The sequence below is a fragment of the Cyprinodon variegatus genome, unplaced genomic scaffold (genome assembly GCF_000732505.1).
Source record: "Cyprinodon variegatus isolate N-32 unplaced genomic scaffold, C_variegatus-1.0 Scaffold364, whole genome shotgun sequence".
NCBI classification, from domain to species: domain Eukaryota; kingdom Metazoa; phylum Chordata; class Actinopteri; order Cyprinodontiformes; family Cyprinodontidae; genus Cyprinodon; species Cyprinodon variegatus.
The window spans coordinates 803,806-822,102 of record NW_015150817.1 but is presented as its reverse complement, the minus strand read 5'-3'; the positions used below and the strand labels follow the sequence as shown (position 1 = coordinate 822,102).

General features: G+C 38.4%; 1 protein-coding gene across 1 annotated transcript; it reads right to left on the bottom strand.

Moving 5' to 3' along the window:
* Positions 1-1,001: 1,001 nt before the first annotated feature.
* On the bottom strand, positions 1,002-16,401 carry LOC107092036 (gap junction alpha-5 protein-like). Its single transcript, XM_015386312.1, has 2 exons — positions 16,216-16,401; positions 1,002-2,456 (listed from the first exon to the last, which is right to left on the bottom strand). The coding sequence occupies exon 2, from the start codon at positions 2,429-2,431 to the stop codon at positions 1,298-1,300; it is 1,134 nt and encodes a 377-aa protein (XP_015241798.1). The 5' UTR covers positions 2,432-2,456; positions 16,216-16,401; the 3' UTR covers positions 1,002-1,297.
* Between the last annotated feature and the right edge of the window lie 1,896 nt (positions 16,402-18,297).

Below are 18,297 nucleotides of genomic sequence, written 5' to 3'. Positions count from 1 at the left end.
TGCAAATATGAAAACTGTTCACAGTTAATGCCATAAATATTCCTCATCTCTTAATGATGCCAAGTTCTGGGATTGGTAAAATGGAAAATAACAAAGAAAGAGATGAATTTGATTTAAAATTAAATAACATCGAAAATAAAATTATTCAGTATATCAATTTCAATTTCTCTGTTAACCCGATGTATTTTTGCAGTTCGTTTTAAAATTATTAATTTCAAGCTTAGTAACACGCCTCCTTATCTGTCCAGAAAGCATTCGTATGTAACATTTGTGCAGTCTTTTCACAGGTCAGTGTTCTGTAAATCGTCCGTAGATGGTATAAAAAGTCAGCCCCTATGACAGTATTGTCTTTTAGGGCTATTAAACTTACATCCTGCCAAAACATTTTTCAGCTCCTTGATGATTTATTCGCATGTTCTTGCATTGAAACCATAAACTTCAATTGACCAAAACAATTTTACAGAAATTTTTGTAGTGAAATGACAATGATTCAGCGCTTTCTGAAAAGTTGTGTCCTCTCTTATTTTTCTAACTGTAAAATGCAAACCCAGCAATTAACTGCTTTTTAAAGTAATCCTAGAATCCACCCGTCTTTAATATATCATTATAATTTAAGTGATGAGAGTCTCATAGGTTTGCTTGAAAAAAAGAACAATTAGCATTATGAAAAGCAAGGACCAAAACAGAGTTAGAGATGAAGTTTAAAGAAGATTAGGACCTAATAGAGAATCCCTAAAAACTTGTTTTGAAATTCACTTTTTGATAGAAAATAACCAGAAGCACACAACCATTTTTACACAATGCAGTTCGCTGGTGTTTGTTCAAAGTAAATGTAATTCTGATGTTTTGGGAAACGTCTACATGTGGTCATAGACCTTCCTCATCCATTATGGCTGGGCATGTGCTACCTAACGAAAGGGGAGTGGACTAAATTTAACATCTAGTTTTGTGAATGTAAATATGATGCACGCCTCAGACTTTTAACTATTTAATGTCTTAACTATTTAATGTTTTGTATGTGTTATGTATTGTTTTATGGCTTTGTTGTAAAGCACTTTGGGTACCATTTGGCTATTGTAAAGGGCTATACAAATAAACTTGATTGATTGATTTTCCTTCACCTAAAATAACACTTTAAGCTGGTTGATCCCCATAACTTTTGATAAACTGTAAAACTTGTGGTTCTGACTTGAAAACATGTAATAAAAGCTGAAGGGATGTTGATATTTTTGCGAGGCTTTAGAGTTGTGCTTATAAGTCATGGCTCTATCCTCATTTTGGTTCTCTTTGAGACCATCTATACTGCCAGGTCGTCTTGGCGCGCCCGGCTGCTGGTGCCGCTGGTCCTGCTCAAGCGTCTTTTGTCCTTCAGGAAGCCTGAATGCATCAGCGATGAGCAGCCGTTTGGTAGCTCCGCAGGGGCCTGCTCATATCTGATCCTCAGGAAATCCTGCTCGTCCTCTAGGTTGTCACAACTGTGGTGCCGTTCAGTTGCCAGGTTGGCTGAGTTTTGCTGCAGAGCCATCCTGGTGTTAAAAGGATGGGAGGCGATGGAGGTCATGGGGTTCATGGACTCCTGCGGTGTCAGACAGTGTTCGAAATCAGGGGGTGGGGTGCAGGAGTCAGAAGGTTGGGGCTGGTTACTGGATTTTACAACCACGGTCATGGTTTTTTGGTTGTTCTTTTCTACCATCCTTTTACGTATGCAAGCCTTAATGCTCTTCCAACCAAGATGGTAGAGCTCCAACACAGACAGCAAAAGAGACACGCCGGCTACCACCAGCATGAAGACAATGAAGACGTTTTTCTCGGTGGGCCGCGACATGTAACAGTTCACGGGGTTGGGACAGGGCCATGCCTTGCAGAGGTACAGCGCCTTGAGGAACACCCCATAGATTAGATACTGCACCACTATGAAGGTCACCTCCATCACTGTTCGGATCAGGATGCTCAGGATGTAAGTGCGGAGCAGGGCTCCTTTTAAGCGAACCGCACCAGTTCCCTCAGATATTATCTCCTTCCTGTTCTCCTTCTGCTGGAGGTACTCCTTCTCCCTCTGCAGGTCTTCTCCATCATCCTCCCTCGCCTCCCTCTCCTCCTGCTCAATCCTCTTCCTCTTCTCCTCCCTACGAACTATGTGCATAGCATGGCCCATGTAGATCAGGGAGGGCGTGGAGACAAACACGATCTGCAGCACCCAGTAGCGGATGTGGGCGATAGGGAAGGCACTGTCATAGCAAACGTTGGTGCAACCGGGTTGCTGAGTGTCACACAGGAAGTCACTCTGCTCATCTCCCCAGGAGGACTCCGCTGCCGTGCCCAGAACCAGGATGCGGAAGATGAAAAGGACGGTGAGCCAAACCTTTCCCACGGAAGTGGAGTGCTCCTGGACCTCTTCAAGGAAATTCCCAAGAAGAGACCAGTCCCCCATCTCTGCTCAAAGTCCAAGGACACACCTGGAATTAAACAGTGGAAAAAGAGAAATATAAATAACTAGTTTGCATTCCAGTTCAGTGAAATGGACGCTTGTCATATTATGTCTTCAAAATAGCTTCTCAGCCTGTGAAATAAATGGGGACTGGATACATTGGCATGAGAGCAAACTTTTTCCCATGAGAGCGAGATCGAGAGAGCCTAGGAGTCATTTACGGAAACACAGAAACAGTTTTTGTAACTTACAAAAAAAGTCATGAGAGCATTATTGATCTTTTTAGAGGGGGGTTCTATACAACACTTCTAAAATAGGACTTCTTCATAACTATCAAAATAATGTCTGACCGTCAGTTGCCTGATAATAAAATATTCCCCTGTGCTTCACATGTCTGGGCTGAGAATTAGGCTTGAAGGACAGACGCCTTTTCTTTAATGTGTGGCAAAAAGTTTAACAAAAATGTCAAGTCTGATTTAAACGATCCTATACTTTTGGGAAATGATTCCAAAAGGCAAATTTATTATGAAAATGAAACTGCATAACACAAAACCGTTTTCTTTTCCTTATATGGAATCTAAAATTTTGACATTCACAGACAATTAAGTTCTTACTCACCACTTGTTTCTGAGAACAGAGACAGCAAAAGGTTTACTGCTGTTTACATTTGAGGTTAGACTTTAAGCTAGCATGTTTCACCTTCTTTTTTTTAAACATTTATTTCATTAATTTCTTCAATTGCCCAGGTGTTTGGGCGTTATGTTTATCTACACCAGGTGCGTTTTAGTTGAGGCCCAGGGGCCAATTGTGACCCTCGGAGATCAAGTATTGCTAAAGTTAGCTTTGCCTTTCATTCAGATACTGAATTAAAAATTACTACCGTGCAAAATTTCTTTAGAAAACAACTGAACAAAATTTGAATCTTTCATAAAAGGAAAAATGCAAAGTTCAGCACATGATTTTCACTATTTACAGTTTTGCTTCTGCTTTTTTTAAAGTTTAATTTCAAATACGGCAAAAAAAAAAAATCTAAGTGATATTATTAAATAGTAGACTTAAATGGGCCGATGTCATTGTTGCTGAAAAGACACAAAATGTCTTTTCAAAATGACAGAAAAATGGCAAGGCTAGATTATTTACATAGCAGATTTCAGCAGCAAGACTTTTCACAGTGCTATAAATAATTGGAAACACAGATAAATTAGAATGCAGGATAATAATAATAATAATAACAAAGAATAATAAAAATGATTGATTTTAAAAGGAAAGAATTTTGGACAGCAAACTTACTTACAAATAATCACAGATAGCACAGTCAAAGGCCACTTTAAAGCATCTTAGGTTTTCAGTACTTTCTTATTTTTTCAGGGAATTTATTCCAGATGAACAGAGCCTAAAAAGTAAACACCGCTTCTCCATGTTTTGTTCTGGTTCACCGAAAGCAGAGTAGATTAGAAGAACACAGAAGTCTGTTCAATTTATACATGGATAGAAAGTCTGAGTTGGAGCTATTTTATTCAGTGACTAACAGAAATATTTTTAAGTCTATTCTCTGAGAGACAGGGAGCCAGTGGGAGGATTTCAGACATGGGGTGATGTGCTCAACTTTCTCAGTTTTAGTGAGGATGCTCGCAGCAGGATTTTGGGATTCTGACCGACTGCATTAAGGTCCAGTAATACCAGCACTGTAGTTCTTCCACAGCCTGGATTTAAAAAGATTGATCTTGTCATTAAACACCTTGACAAGTGCTAGTGAGCAGGAATCAATAATCTTAGTGATAAACAGAAGGTTTGAGATAGGCCTGTAGTTCTGCAGTACCAGCTTTTTTAAGTTACTGTTTTTCAACTGTGTTTTGATAATTGGTGTTTGTAGAGGCTGGAGAAAAACACCTGCCAGAAGGGACGTGTTTATTATTTGAGTTAAATCAGACTTTATGACAGGCAAAGCTTTCTTAAGGAAATATGTGGTAAACTCTGGGAAATTTTGTAAAAATTAGTTCTATTCTATCTTTGGTACTGGACGTGATATGGATGCGCTGCCTTCCCTTCTTATTTTTGTCTGTTTTTCTTTGTTTTTGTGAAGAAGTAAGGACCTGGTAAAGTCACATTAAATGCTGAATTTCATCTTATTCTATCAAACGTTTATAATCATATATACATCTTAGAGGATTTCCAGATCCCTTTTCTAAAGAAATTCAACTAAATTAGCTTTTTCTTTTTTATATTGAGTGAATAATTATTGTTGAGCTACATCACTGATCTACAACAAATAGAGGAATTGGAAGACATTATATTTTACCTTTTGTGGATTAATGATCATTAAATTAGCCACAATGAGGAGGAATGAAAGGACATAGAAAAACATAAGGAGGGAGCTGAGGTGATAGTGGGAGCAGCTCAGCATGCCATCCATCTAAAAACAGCCAACAGAGAGATGTGTAGACTAAGAGAAATGATAACATTTGAACATGAAGGACAAACAGGCAGGAAGAGAGAGAATGAGAGAGAAAGAGTAGTCCTTCTGTCCATCCTTACAGAGTTTTGACCTGGCCTGAGGTGCCTGCAGATCACCATCAGCTCCAGCTTTACAGTCCTTTGTGTGACGAGCTCCCTACAGACCTGGAGGCGTCAATCAGATTTCTGCATCTAACCTCTAAAACAGTCGATGATAACGCGCTGTTCCCCGAGCCAAACATGGCAGTGAGAAGCTTGTAGCTCTCAGTTGAGAATCACCCTATAAGGCAGCTCCACAATCAGCTTTATTGTTGCCAATGGAGAGCCTCTAACACCACTGAGAGGGTGAGAAAACCCATCAAGGTGTGACCCCTTACATCTGCTGGTGTCTTATATGTGATGGATGAAACTAAAAGCTGAAAGGAACTGTTAAAACAAGGTTATAGAAAATGTATACACTGTTGAAAGGCTTGAGTTGCAGCTGAAGGGAAATGGTATACAATATTATATATGCTATCAGAAAGAGGAAAACACAGAGACTCTATGTTCCCCCTGATGAACTCTCTCTTTAATGTAACCCATTGGTGGTTTTTTCCTTTGCTGGTAACACTGTGGTCCAGAGCTTTTCTTATTGTTTACATGCAAAGAGATGGTCCCCTCTCTCCATCACTGAACTAGTGATGCTAGATGATACCTTACTACTGCATTGCCTGCTGCTGAGAGATTCTTTATCATAATTGGACTTTTAAATAGGGGTTCATTCATTAGGTTTATTTTCCAGTAAAAAAAAAATATTAGCATGGCCAAACTTATTTGCAGCCATTCCTTAAAAACTGGGAAGTTGGATAAGGATTTTTAACAGTTTGTATCTTTTAGTTTTTCTTGCCAGCCTCGGATTGCTTGCCTGCTTTCTCTCTGAGTGCACCTGCTCAGCTTACATGTCCTCTACCAGCCAGGCCAGCTGTTGTCCTGTTCTGGCAGTTTTCAAATGATTATTTCATCACTGTGGATCTGATCCGGACAGCTCTTTTGATGTTGTCCCTGCTGGATTTGCACCTCTGTTCTCTCTCTTTTTGGTCCAGGGATTTGTGCTGAACAGCAGCTACAGGCCAGTTGGTTGCTTGCTACTCTCTTCAGTAATATCCCTTAGGTGTGGGATTTAACAGACACCACTGGGAGTCCAGCTGTGTCTGGTTGAGTCAGTAAGTTAAGGCTAACAATGGGATTTTTAGCAACACACATTTTAGGACGGTATCATTTAAACTGAACCTATTACTGAATTTAGCCTTAAGTGAAAAAGGCGTCCATGCTGACTAAGTGGCTGTGAACTATTTGTCCCCAAGCTTTATTACAAGCTGCATTTACACTACTCTCTGAAAACGGATCTGTGCCGAGCTTGGTTCCTTACGACCATTTTCACATCCCTTTAGCACGGTTCCTGGCCTCCTAGTGACGATCTACGGTACTACTGCTCTCTGCTCTATTGCTCTAGAGGTAAACACGCAAATCAATACGGATGGCGCCCGTAACATTCAGGAAGTTTGTGGAGAGTCAGGCGAAGAAGAATTTCAATTTATTGCCAAACAAGTGCATTGTGCAGCCTTTGGTGAATTTACTTGACAGAGTCAGCTTTTGGGAAGTTGATACAACAATTGATAGTCTAATCAAGGCTCACAGACACAACAGGAGTTGAGGTTTATTACACTGCTAAGCAGAATCATCACTGGAAATCGTACAGCAAGGTAGGGAAGCTTGTATTTTTATGAATGTCTCAAGTTTCATGATTACGGAGGCTGACTGTAAGGAGATGACGTGGTCTGCTCATGCACTCTTTGTCAGCTGAGAACCAAGCAAGAACCGCGCCGAGCCCTACTGTTGAACTAGTACCAGTTTGGCGCTGTTCGATTGTGTCTGGCGCAGTTCGGTTCAGTTTTGTGTGCCATTTACACTCAACAGTTCTCCCGGTTACCATGCTCTGACCAATCTCAGCACGGTTTCAAAAGGGTTGTGTAAATGGGACTATACTGCATTGCATCTCTAACTACTAAAATACCAGGTTTTTTTATGTAAAACCTGATGGTCTTTAACCATGCGCTGCAAACTGGATTGTTGCGAGATTTGAGTTTTTTTTGTCTCACAACCAATCCATCTTGAAAGACTTGAAAGACTAATATGTCCATCTCATAACATCAGCAATGTGGACTAATGTCAAACCAGCAGTGTTTTTTGGGGTGGGACCTGTAGGAATGATGACAGTCAGAAGGGCCTTGCCAGGGTTTTACAAACATGGCTGAGATGGATGACTCACCTGTCGATACCTCAATTGACTCGGTTTTAGCTAAAATAGAGACAATTTCTCTTTTAAAAAGGGAGCAAAGAGACACACTTTGTGCATTTGTAGAAGGGAAAGATTTCTGTGCTTTTCTTCTGACAGGATTTGGAAAATGTATCAGCTTACTTCGCTAGTTGTGAAAATACTCAAGAAGCTGCAAATGATTCGCTGCTACGATTGGCTGCTATTATGGAAGGCGGTACTAGCTGGCACGTCACCCAATCAGCTCAAAGTATTGTACTAAATTTCCCTCTTTTTCCCGGACAGACTGAACGGCGGCCATCCCAGATTGGTAACATAGAGCTCAACTCAGTTCTACACATATCAAACTGGCTACTTCCAGGTTAGATGGTCTTTGCCTAGTGCAGGGGTGTCAAAGTGGTTCCAGAAAGGGCCGTGTGGCTGCTGGTTTTCTTTCCACCTAAGAAGTAGCACACCAGACTCCATTCACCCCATCAAGTCATCAGGTTAAGACTAGACTCACCTTGATGAGATGAATGGAGTCTGGTGTGCTACTGCTTGAGTGGAAAGAAAACCAGCAGCCACACGGCCCTTTCTGGAACTAGTTTGACACCTGTGGCCTAGTGGGTTGTTAATGAGTCCTTCCTTTAGGTAAATGGTCAAAACGGTTTGGCCGAATAAACAGAGACATGCTTCATTTTGAGGCTGTTTGTTTACATTTTTAACAAGGTTCCCACTGGATGTGGAGGGGGTGTATATAAGGAAATAGATCACAGTTATGAAAATATTTGCATAGACATCTAAACCTCATCCAGGTTGGATACGCCGGAGCATAACGTAGGACAGTTTGTTTGGTCTACTGCCTTGTTTCCTGAACCCACCCAATACCTGCAACAACTGGAGCCTGGTAGGAGGGCTGTACCAAAGTCCCAGACTGGGAACTGGCTCACAGCCCCATTCGGATGAGGCTGATGATCTTTACTGGAAGTAAATCACAAACAGGCTCTGAGCTGGAGGAAGGGAATAAGATTCCAGCCGGCACAATGGCAGGAGGTTGCACATTAAAACAGCAAACGCTCTTATCAGCTGATACTGACAACAGGCTTCCCTCACCTGTGAGGTCTGTGTGAACAAACATCTCCGCATGGGAAACGTACCATGAGATTAGTGATAGACTCTTTTTTCTGGATTAAAAAAAAAATCCAAGCTTTAAATAATCTCAAACAAGATCATGAGAATCTTTTGAAAGTAAATTGTTTTCCTTTGCTAAATTTTCTTTTGTTTTAATAAAAACATGGCCTGGGTTGTAACAACATGAGATAAAATGGAAACCAGATATTGTTGGACAATTCAGATGATAAAAGGTGGTTTTATTATAACTAATTCATTTTCACCTTAAAAGTTTTACTAGCTTTAGCCTTTTACTTGGGAAATTCAAGTACCATCTCATCTAAATTATTATAAAGTATAAAAAGTGTTCAATCTTTGTTTGGAATGTCTATCAGTATCGAATATACTATAAAAAAAACTTCCTGTTATGAAGTTCCTCCGATTTCCAGTCCTTCAATGGGATGCAGGAGAAATTTCCATGGTTTTCTCCAGATATATTGGACAAAGTAACAGTGAACTGCCCTCACCTGTTGCTGAGCATGACTGATGACTGTTTGAAGGCGGCTATATTTATTTAATTTCATACTAAAGCGAAAAAAATGATGTTTAGAAAAATATCCACAATAAAATACACACAAAAAAGGCTTGTTTGATAACCAACCACCTGTTGTCAGGCTACCAGTGCAGACAACCTGACTGATAAACCAGCCAAAACAGACTGTTTTACTTGTGCTGCTGCATAAAAAAAGGACTGAAAGACAACAAGATTTAATAATCTGCACTTGAATATGACAATACATTTGTCTGTCTGTATTCAATTAAAAATAGCAACTATGTTGCTTAAAAAGCATCTATAATAAGCAATATGTTAGAATAATTATTGCTTCACTGTTTTTGTCTTAATTGTAAATGGTGTGAAAAAATGTTCTATGAGAAGTTGCACAATCCTGACACTCAGATTTAGTCTATTATATTATATCCTACTTAAACACATAAGAATGCAGTAATTAGTATCCATGTTCCATAGTGTGTGTGGAATAAGCAGTAGCAGTCTTTTCCTCTCTGACTGAGCTGTTCCTGCTCTCAGAGGAAGCAATCTCAAACAATATGATTTCCGCAAGACAAAAGGATCAAGGTTTCAGCTCAAACTATTCACAAGAAAGAAAGGACAGAAATGACAGCTGAGCTCCTTCAGTGAATCTCTTTGCTGTGTTAGAAACACCTTCGGGTTGTCTGTCATACCAGTGCCGCTGGCAATAACCAGGGATTTACTGTGATGCAACTTGCCCTTTGCCGAGCAGCCCGGTTGGCCTGCATATAATCACCCCTGTCACATTTGTTTAGAAGCCCAGTGGAGGGTAATGGAGAAGCAATGGCCTATCTGGTCAGGGGGTATTCAGAATAGCACATAGCAAAGCTATCATACACCTGTTAGATATTTCTATATGAAATTGACAACTCTGTAAAACTGAGAAAGTACATGAAACTTCACCCTATTAAATACCCGAAGGTCAACTCAAACTAAACTCTGTCTGAATAGTTTCCACATCAACACCAAGCTGGTATGGACTCCAGCTCAGAGAGGTGATGAGAGAAGAAACAGCCTCTTCACTCAATCGCCAAACGTGATCACTGCTGCTCATGTGTCTTGCCACAGTCATGACTCTAGAAATGCCACGTGCCTTCTCCTCCATACAAAACATCAATAAATCCTCCAGCCTGTTGGACCTTGCTCACTTTTACCTTAGAGGGCAGCGGCTGTGTTTTAGAAATCTCATCAGCCCACACCGACCCATAAGGGTGAAGAAACCCTGGTTGTACCACCTTAAAGTTATGTTTAGATGAGAATGCAGTGACGCATGGTTTCAAAGTTTTCTCTAACAGGCTGTAATTCTTAATAAGGTTCCAGTAAATGGTATCAGAAGCATGAGAAATGCCACAATATAAAACATTTTAAACAGACATAAAAACACAACAAAGCGTAAACTCACCCTATAACCATAAGTTTTAAGTGGATAAAAACATTTATGCAATTTTTAGCTCAGATCCGCCTTGTTTGACAGGGTCAGAATCCTTTCAACACTTTGCATTACATTGCTTGCTTTGTGCCGTCCCCGTAAACACACAGGCATTCAGATGGCTTTGTATACATTTCCTTGGCTTAGCTCCAATTGTCTGGGTTTGTTTAGACTACAATCAGAGGGGGAGAAACTGTTTACATTGAGTGGCAAATTTAGGTTATCTTGTTTGACTGTTTTCTGACAAAACCTGCCTTGGTTAAGGCACAATAAAGCAAAACATATACTTGACAACTATTAGATGCCCATTGGTATATTTTACAGTAAAATCCGATAAAGTTTATTATTTTGCAACCTTAACAAACTGTATAATCTAAAATATATCATGACTAATTTATGCACAGAAAGTACTAAAGTTTACCCCCTAAATATATAGTTAAATATCAAAAGTAAAGCTCAAAAGAAGAGGAAAAACCTAATTTCATATCCCTTCTGTATACGTTTAGTTTTTCGCCCTTTTTTCCACCCAAGAAAGTATAAGACAAAGCTATATTCTTCCTTGCTATGAATGTAGTACACTGCAAAAAACATCTAGAAATAAGTAAAAACTGTCTTAAATTAAGTGTATTTACCCTTAATTTGAGCAGGTAAATAAGATGATCTGCCAATGGAATGGGTATTTTTACTCCTAAAATAAGATCATTAGATAATATACACTTGAAATAAGACAAAGCAATTGTTTTTTTCTTATTTTAAATGTAAATTGTCTTGTTCCAATGGCAGAGCGTCTCACTTACCTTCTCAATTCAAGAAAAAACGCACTTAATTTGAGCAAAAATGACTTATTTAGATTTCCATTTTTTGCAGTGTACAATTTTTTCTCAAGAGATTCTATTGGATATAAAAAAAAAAAAACAGGTCCAAAAAGATTGTATTGAAGTATTGCTTTTCTAATAATTTAAAATGTGTTTTGCTTGGCAAATGTTAATGCAAAGTATGCAGTAACATATTCATAAAGCTATGCAGATGCCATGCAGATTTTCTGTTTGCACTAATGAAGATTTACCTGCTGGATGCTTGGAATAACTTTCATCTTTAATCTGGTTATTGGCAATAGTTCATCGCATTTATTTGAAGTTTAGCTGCTTTTTAAATGACTTGCAGTTCGATCAGTTAAGCACTATCAGAGGAAGATTGTTTAGTTGTTTCAATCTTAAGCCACTCATTTTTTCCTATGAATCGTGCATTTATACTGATATAAACAGTCTTCTATATTCCTAGAGACCACTTTTTTTTATTTTCTAGATGTTACAAACAGTTTAGTCAAAAAACTAGCAGGGTCTGTAAGCTGGTTGTTACCAGCAGCCTGTAACAGAGACTCATTTATTGATATTTCTATAGCCTATTCAAAACATAAAGCAAAGACAAAAGAGCCATACATTACAGGAAAAGCTGAGGGGTGATTCCAGGGCTTTGGAATATGTTTTATCGAATTTTTAAAAACTTTGAAACCATTGGTTTCCTCTTTAATGACAAAAGAGAAAAAAAAACTATCTTTTCATGAATTAATAAACGCTTAAAAAGCATGTAAAATCACAACCTTAGACTTACAATAAACATTTTATTGGAATTTTATGTGATATGCAACACAAACTATCACATGATTAAGAAGAAAAAAAAATAACTATAAATGTTTTCTTATTATTTATTTGTTTTTAAATAGATCTGAAAACAGTGTGATACATTTGTATTCAGCCCCAAAGACTTCATAGACTGATCTTAAACTGTTATTATGGGTTCAAGTGTTTTAGGGTATATGTCTGCCAATTGTGTAGAAATTTGGCCCATAAAATAGCTCAGATTGATTGGAGAGTGTCTGTAAATTTTCAACCTGATCCAAATGGGATTTTATTTGCTGTATATTTAGAGCTGTGGTTGAACATCTGCTTAATTCTCTACATAGCCTCTAGCAGGTTTATTTCATAACTGTCATGTATTTAGATCAAGGCTTCAATGTTAGATTTCCACCATAAATAGAGTTGATTTGGTCACATCTAACCAGGACAAGCTTTTCCACATGGCTGCCGTCTCCATGAGATGATAAAATAAATCAATAACATCATTGTCTCTGTGACCTTTCTTGGTTTTATGATGTTTTTTTGTTTTTTTTTAATAATGTTGTCCCGCAAACCACTGAGACCTTCCCTGATGGCTGTATTTAAACAACTTCTCAAACAAGTGGTTCACTAGTTTTTATTTAGGAGTATAAGAGCATTTTAAACTAGAAACTAGAGATTTTAAACTAGAAAAACAAGAAGATTGGTAACTTAAAAAATGTAGTTAAAGGGTAATGAATTATTTCATAAGGCATTGCAGATATAAAATAAATATTGTGTTATATAAAGATGCTGCTTGTCTAAATAGGACTTGCTCTTGGGTCCACTTGTGAGTAGTACCTAATGTATCACCTTCTAGGTTCTACAAAGTTCCTTCTGGCACATTCAGCTTAACACTCTGAACGTAAAAGTATCATTAATCTCTCTTGAAATGCATATTAACAGCTCTGTAGAGGATATGATCCAGGCTGCCAAATTTAGTTTGAGGACTATTGTTGTATATATACTATTGTATATACTATTTTTATCTAAATCCAGTGATGTTGGAAAATTTTTATCATAAGAGGTGCATGTTGCACATATTTTAAATCCTTTTTTTCTATATTTGAGCCATAGCTTTAACACTTGTTGTTTTAGAGGTGCAGCAGCTGTCTGGATGCTAAGCGGCAGGGCAGGGGAGGCGTACACATCCATCCCAGAGGGATTACAGTCAACAGTGAACATGTATAAGTTTAGCTTGTATTGACTTGGCATGGCAGCAAGCTGGGGATTGTGTGACCTAGAAAGATGATCGAATGCAGAGTGAGGGGGAGAGTGGTTCTCTCTAATGTGAGTCACCTGTTGCTACCCTCCACACATCCAGCATGCATCTAGGCAGCCGTAGATCAGTCAGGCCGGCAGAAGCTAGTGGTCCAATATGCTGCCTGCTACCTTACATGGCTGTAAGGCTGCTCATCTGCCCGCAGCTTAACACAAAGCCACAGACTCCTTATGATCGATTGTTTAGCTGTTTATGGCGATAAATTGAAACTTTTAGAGTAGACTCCGATATCTGAGAGGTGCTTAATATGCAGGACATTTGGATGAACTTACTCCCTCCCAAAATAAAACAAAACATTTTTTTGCTGCTATTTAGGGAGGGGTGACATATTAAATGTTTGGCACATTTTCATCTGCTTTATCTGTTTCAATGCAGTCATGTACAAAACATTCATCCTTGGATTTAAACGCTGTTTTATTGTTTGACCGGCTGTTAGGTACATTTCTACAAATCTTTCTTTTTTGTATATATACTACATATCCGTCCCACACTGATAAACAGGCGGTTTTACGATGCTGATCCTCTCTGTTGTACCAACGCTGACTTTGTTTCAGTCGGGGTGGTTTCAGCGTCAGTAGAGACATTTCTCAGTCTCACCTTAGCGTGGATCTGTTGTTCTCAAGACTACTGAGCGTGTTTATGCAGAATAATGACTAATAACAAACATCTCCGTTTACACTAGGTAGACAGTTGCAGGGCACTGTAGAGGACCACTGGATCTGCTCTAACACTGTTACTCTTAAGCACTTTTAGTTGACATTTTGCTTTATGCTTTTTGATACCCTTAAGGTTCATTATAACAAAATTCTAATTGCATTTCATACAATAATAACTTTGCCTTACAAGTTGTCTTTTAAAAGCTAAAAAATAAAGACACTTTCAGCCTTGTGACTCACATCCAGCTAGCTTTTTAATCAGCTATATCTGCCCGTTTTCAGCACAAAAAAAAAGACTTTGGTTTTCCATTGCTCAGAATTAGAATCATAAATACTTTAATAATCCCAGAGGGAAATTACTCACATTAAAATCAACAGTACAAACAACAAACACGCTTAAAGAGGAAAGGATCAGATAAAAAAATCCAAAAACAAACAAATATAAATTGATCAATATTAGGAAAAATAGATTAAAAGGTTGAAGTTAGGTTATTTCTGTGTAAAAGCTCTGATTGCTCTAGGAGAGTGTCTGACTAACCTGACACTGAGGTGTTCATTGAGTTTAACATGAGAGAGCCTGGAGTAAGAAAGCTTGTTTTTGCTCTAAAACATAAGAATTTGAACAGCCTTTGATGCCAGGATGCGTGGAGTCTGTAGAGATCTGATTTGTTCCCTTATTTTGGCCGTAATCCCTCAATCCCAGACTAGATGGTCATAGCCTCAGTGACCCTCTCTGCAGATCTCTGTTAAATGCGGCTTGGACCTGTCCTGTTAAGTGGTATACAGAGATGGATGTGCACAAAATAGACGGTTCTACAATCTAAGTTGCTGTAGGGTGATCAGTCTTATTATTTCGGTTTATAAGTTGGTTTGAAATTGAGTAAAACATGGTCAGAAAAGCCTTCAGAAATCGGTCAAACCTGAATCTCTGGTCTAGCAATAAACATGCAGTCTGTATCTGGGAGGTTTATTTGTGGGATGAACATTTTCTAAGAGCAATAAATGGACATTCTGGGTATTTTTTCTTTATGCCAATATTGATCATAAACACAATTATTATTACTCTTATAGTATTATAACATAATAATAATACAAATATAAATTTTTATGAAAATCTGTGTCATATCTAAGCACCTTGGGATATTATAGGCTGATAAAATCTCTGTGTATTTTAGCTTTTTTATTTTTAGAAGCTAAAAATATTTCATTTAAAGAGGATTTCTGCCCCTTACACATAATAGAAATCCTTAAATAACATCATAACCAAGTGTAAATATAGTACTTGTATTGATTATTAAAGACTATTTTTCTCGTAATACTTTAAAACTTCCACTAAAGAGGATTCCCGATTAAAACCTTCTTTGAATATATTCATATACTGATGATCTTCTTATGTCCAATGAAATAGGAGTAAAATCATCAAAAATTGTACATATTGTTCATATATACTTAATTAACAGAAATAAAATCAATCTTCAAACCTTATGAAGATTTCTTGATTGATTTCTTTAAGCAATCAATCAAACTGCATTTAGAGCATTTTTTATACATAAGGGTTTTGAAACAGAAAATTTTTAGAAAAAGAAATAGCAATGAGAGTAGATGCCAAGAAGCTTATAGGACAAACAAGCCTGTGGAAAAATAAGGTATGAACTAATGTGGCAATGTTAGGCAGTTGTGTGAATGATGATAAAGAGAAACTGGAAATAAAGACTGTAAAGTATATGTTCAATAAGTGTGAAAAAATGCTAAAACAAAGTTCACAAACAATAAAAAGAGGAATACAAATAAGTAAACTAATACATTAAGCACCGAAATTAAATTTAACATATCTTTAAAAAAATGTAATGTACACTTTGTTATACTGCATTTGTCACAGCTTAGAAAACAAATAAGATTTCTAAATAAGAAGAATAATTTGAATTAGTGTTGGATAAGTCGGCTGAAAGCATAAATAGGAAACTTAAGTTAAAAAATGTGTGAAACAGCGTGAAAGTGTTAAATCAGATTTTCGGTTCGACATAATCATATTGAAGAGTGGGATCCTTAAATCTCTCATTCATGAAGCAAACACTGCCAGTGGCTTTCATTTAAATGTTCCCTTTCCTGCCATTTCTTTAACTACAAGCATCTCTTTCTGAGGATGATGAAGATGGAAGAGTGGGAGAAGGTTGAGAGCGGTACCTGCCAGGGAGGACATCTTCTCTAATAAACGGCAGGCCTCCCAGTCCATCAACAAATCATCTCTAACCTCATAGACTCTCGCTTTCTGGCAGCGGCGTTTGACAGCTCCCCTTTCTGTAAATCACACAAGCTTACCTGCTCTGCTGGTCTTGACTCTGCTCAGGTGGAAGATCTTAATAGGTCTCCTGATAAGAGGAGTTGAAACCCTCCTTTACTTTTCGATGAAGATGAGGAGTGAAGAGAGCAGCGCGATGGGTGACCCTACCTTCCTCTGAGGAACTTCAGGAGGAACTGGTTTCAGCTGTGGCATCTGAGCGTAGACTTATTTGTCCACACTAGAAGAATAGCAGGGGCATCACAAGAGTGTCCTCCCCAACACCCACCCACCCTGGACCTCCCTTCTCCCTCTCTTCCTCCTCCTCCATCTCCTCCTCTTCCTCTCCCAGCTCTCCCTTTTACATCTCACATCCCTGGTGCTCTATTTTTTGCTGGGAAACATTCTCCAGTAGACGGAGGGGAAGTGGGATTGTTTTCGGAGATCAATGGCAGTTCCGCTCAGAGTGAACGTCAGGGGTGCTCCAAGTGACTGTCTGTTTCTTGAGGTCTGCACTTCAGCTTTGTTTCCATTCATCCAGCAATAGTTCCTGAGGAATGAAACTTCTTAGAGAACAGCAGGAACCATGTGATGCAACCAATTTATCTGTGTTGTCGTGAGCGGGGATAAACCCTGTAGAGAGGCGGTCATGAGGTTTCGGTCAAAGCACTATACCTGCTTTGTTCGTTTGTACATCTCTAAAATATCCTGATTTGAAACCACTGCCTCAAGATGGGAAACCTCCTTGTTTATCCTGCTTTTTGTCCATTTATCCAACTTACATAACTGCTCTGAGTCTCAGCCGAGGTCCAGCTCCACAGTCTGCTGACACAGAGATGTCACATTAAATAATCACATTTTTTTTAGCTTTAAAATCTCCTTGCTGGAGGCTAGTGTTCATTCAAATGGAGATAATTTTGTTGTTAGGGCACTCGTGCAGTCTAGGTCAGAGTTCAAGGCTTTAGCTCTAGAGCTGACGTTGCTCGGCCTCTCCCCTTGTTTCAGAAAGTTAGTAAATACTCCATTTGTCCCTGATGTGTTCATTTAGGTCAAATGTGTTAAAGTGAAAACACTCAGTGTGGGATATAAAGTGCTGACGTAGGGAATCAAATTAATGTTCTGCTGAATTTGTTTCTCAGATTTAACCAATGAAAAAGGATGAATTCAGTAGTTTTCTGGGCCTTAATGCCGTCTTAGATCAAGCCATCTTCAAAAACAAAAAACACACAACCAGTTTGGTCAGCAGTTTTCATGGAGCCATGAATATCATTATGTTTTTTGGCTTTTTATGATCCATATAAATTATAATTTTTGCATGGTAGATTGTTAGAACAATCTATCATCTTTTGCAAACAAGATCTGGGCACAGAAATTTGAACTGAAGTTTTATTCTACACGTACTGGAAGCTGCTCACATGGTCCTTCCAATACCTTCCAGGGAAAAGTTTTATGGTCAGAGGAGACAAGACTGAACTATCGGTCCACAATGAAAAAATTATGTTCAAAGGAGTTGAAGCCAAACCTCTTAAGCCAAATAACACTAACCAAAAAAAAGTGTGCTGATAGTGGCAACATGCAGCAGGTCTATTTATCTGCGTGTGGTATCTATGTATTGCACAAAAAGTGTTTCTATTGTTGTAACTGATGCACAAACGTAGGTAGCCCCCTAAATGCATCAATTACAAACATATTTTTTGTTGCAAAATTATCTTAGAAAAAGAAAGATGGGCTTAGACTGTTAGCCTCCTCATCCACTGATATGACTTAAGAGCATACTCATGCTGTGGCGCCTCCATGTCCATATGTGGTTACAAGATCAGCACAGTTAATTTAAAATCCATTCCTACCAATTTTTACGCTGTTTAGAGTCACCGTCTCTGGCTTGTGAAACATAAAACAATGTCACATTAAGCCTTTTTAATTAATCATGCTGGAAATCTCTGTCCCGTACCTTAGCGATAGTGTGGCCAGAAGAGGATGCACTGTAACTCAGGCAACAAAACCTTAAAAAGATCTAGATGAACTCTCAGATTTCTGAAAAATAGACCGATCAAATATCCAGCCATAAACATTTCAACTTTTAATAGCTGCGCAACTTGCTAAAACACCCAAAATTGTGCAGA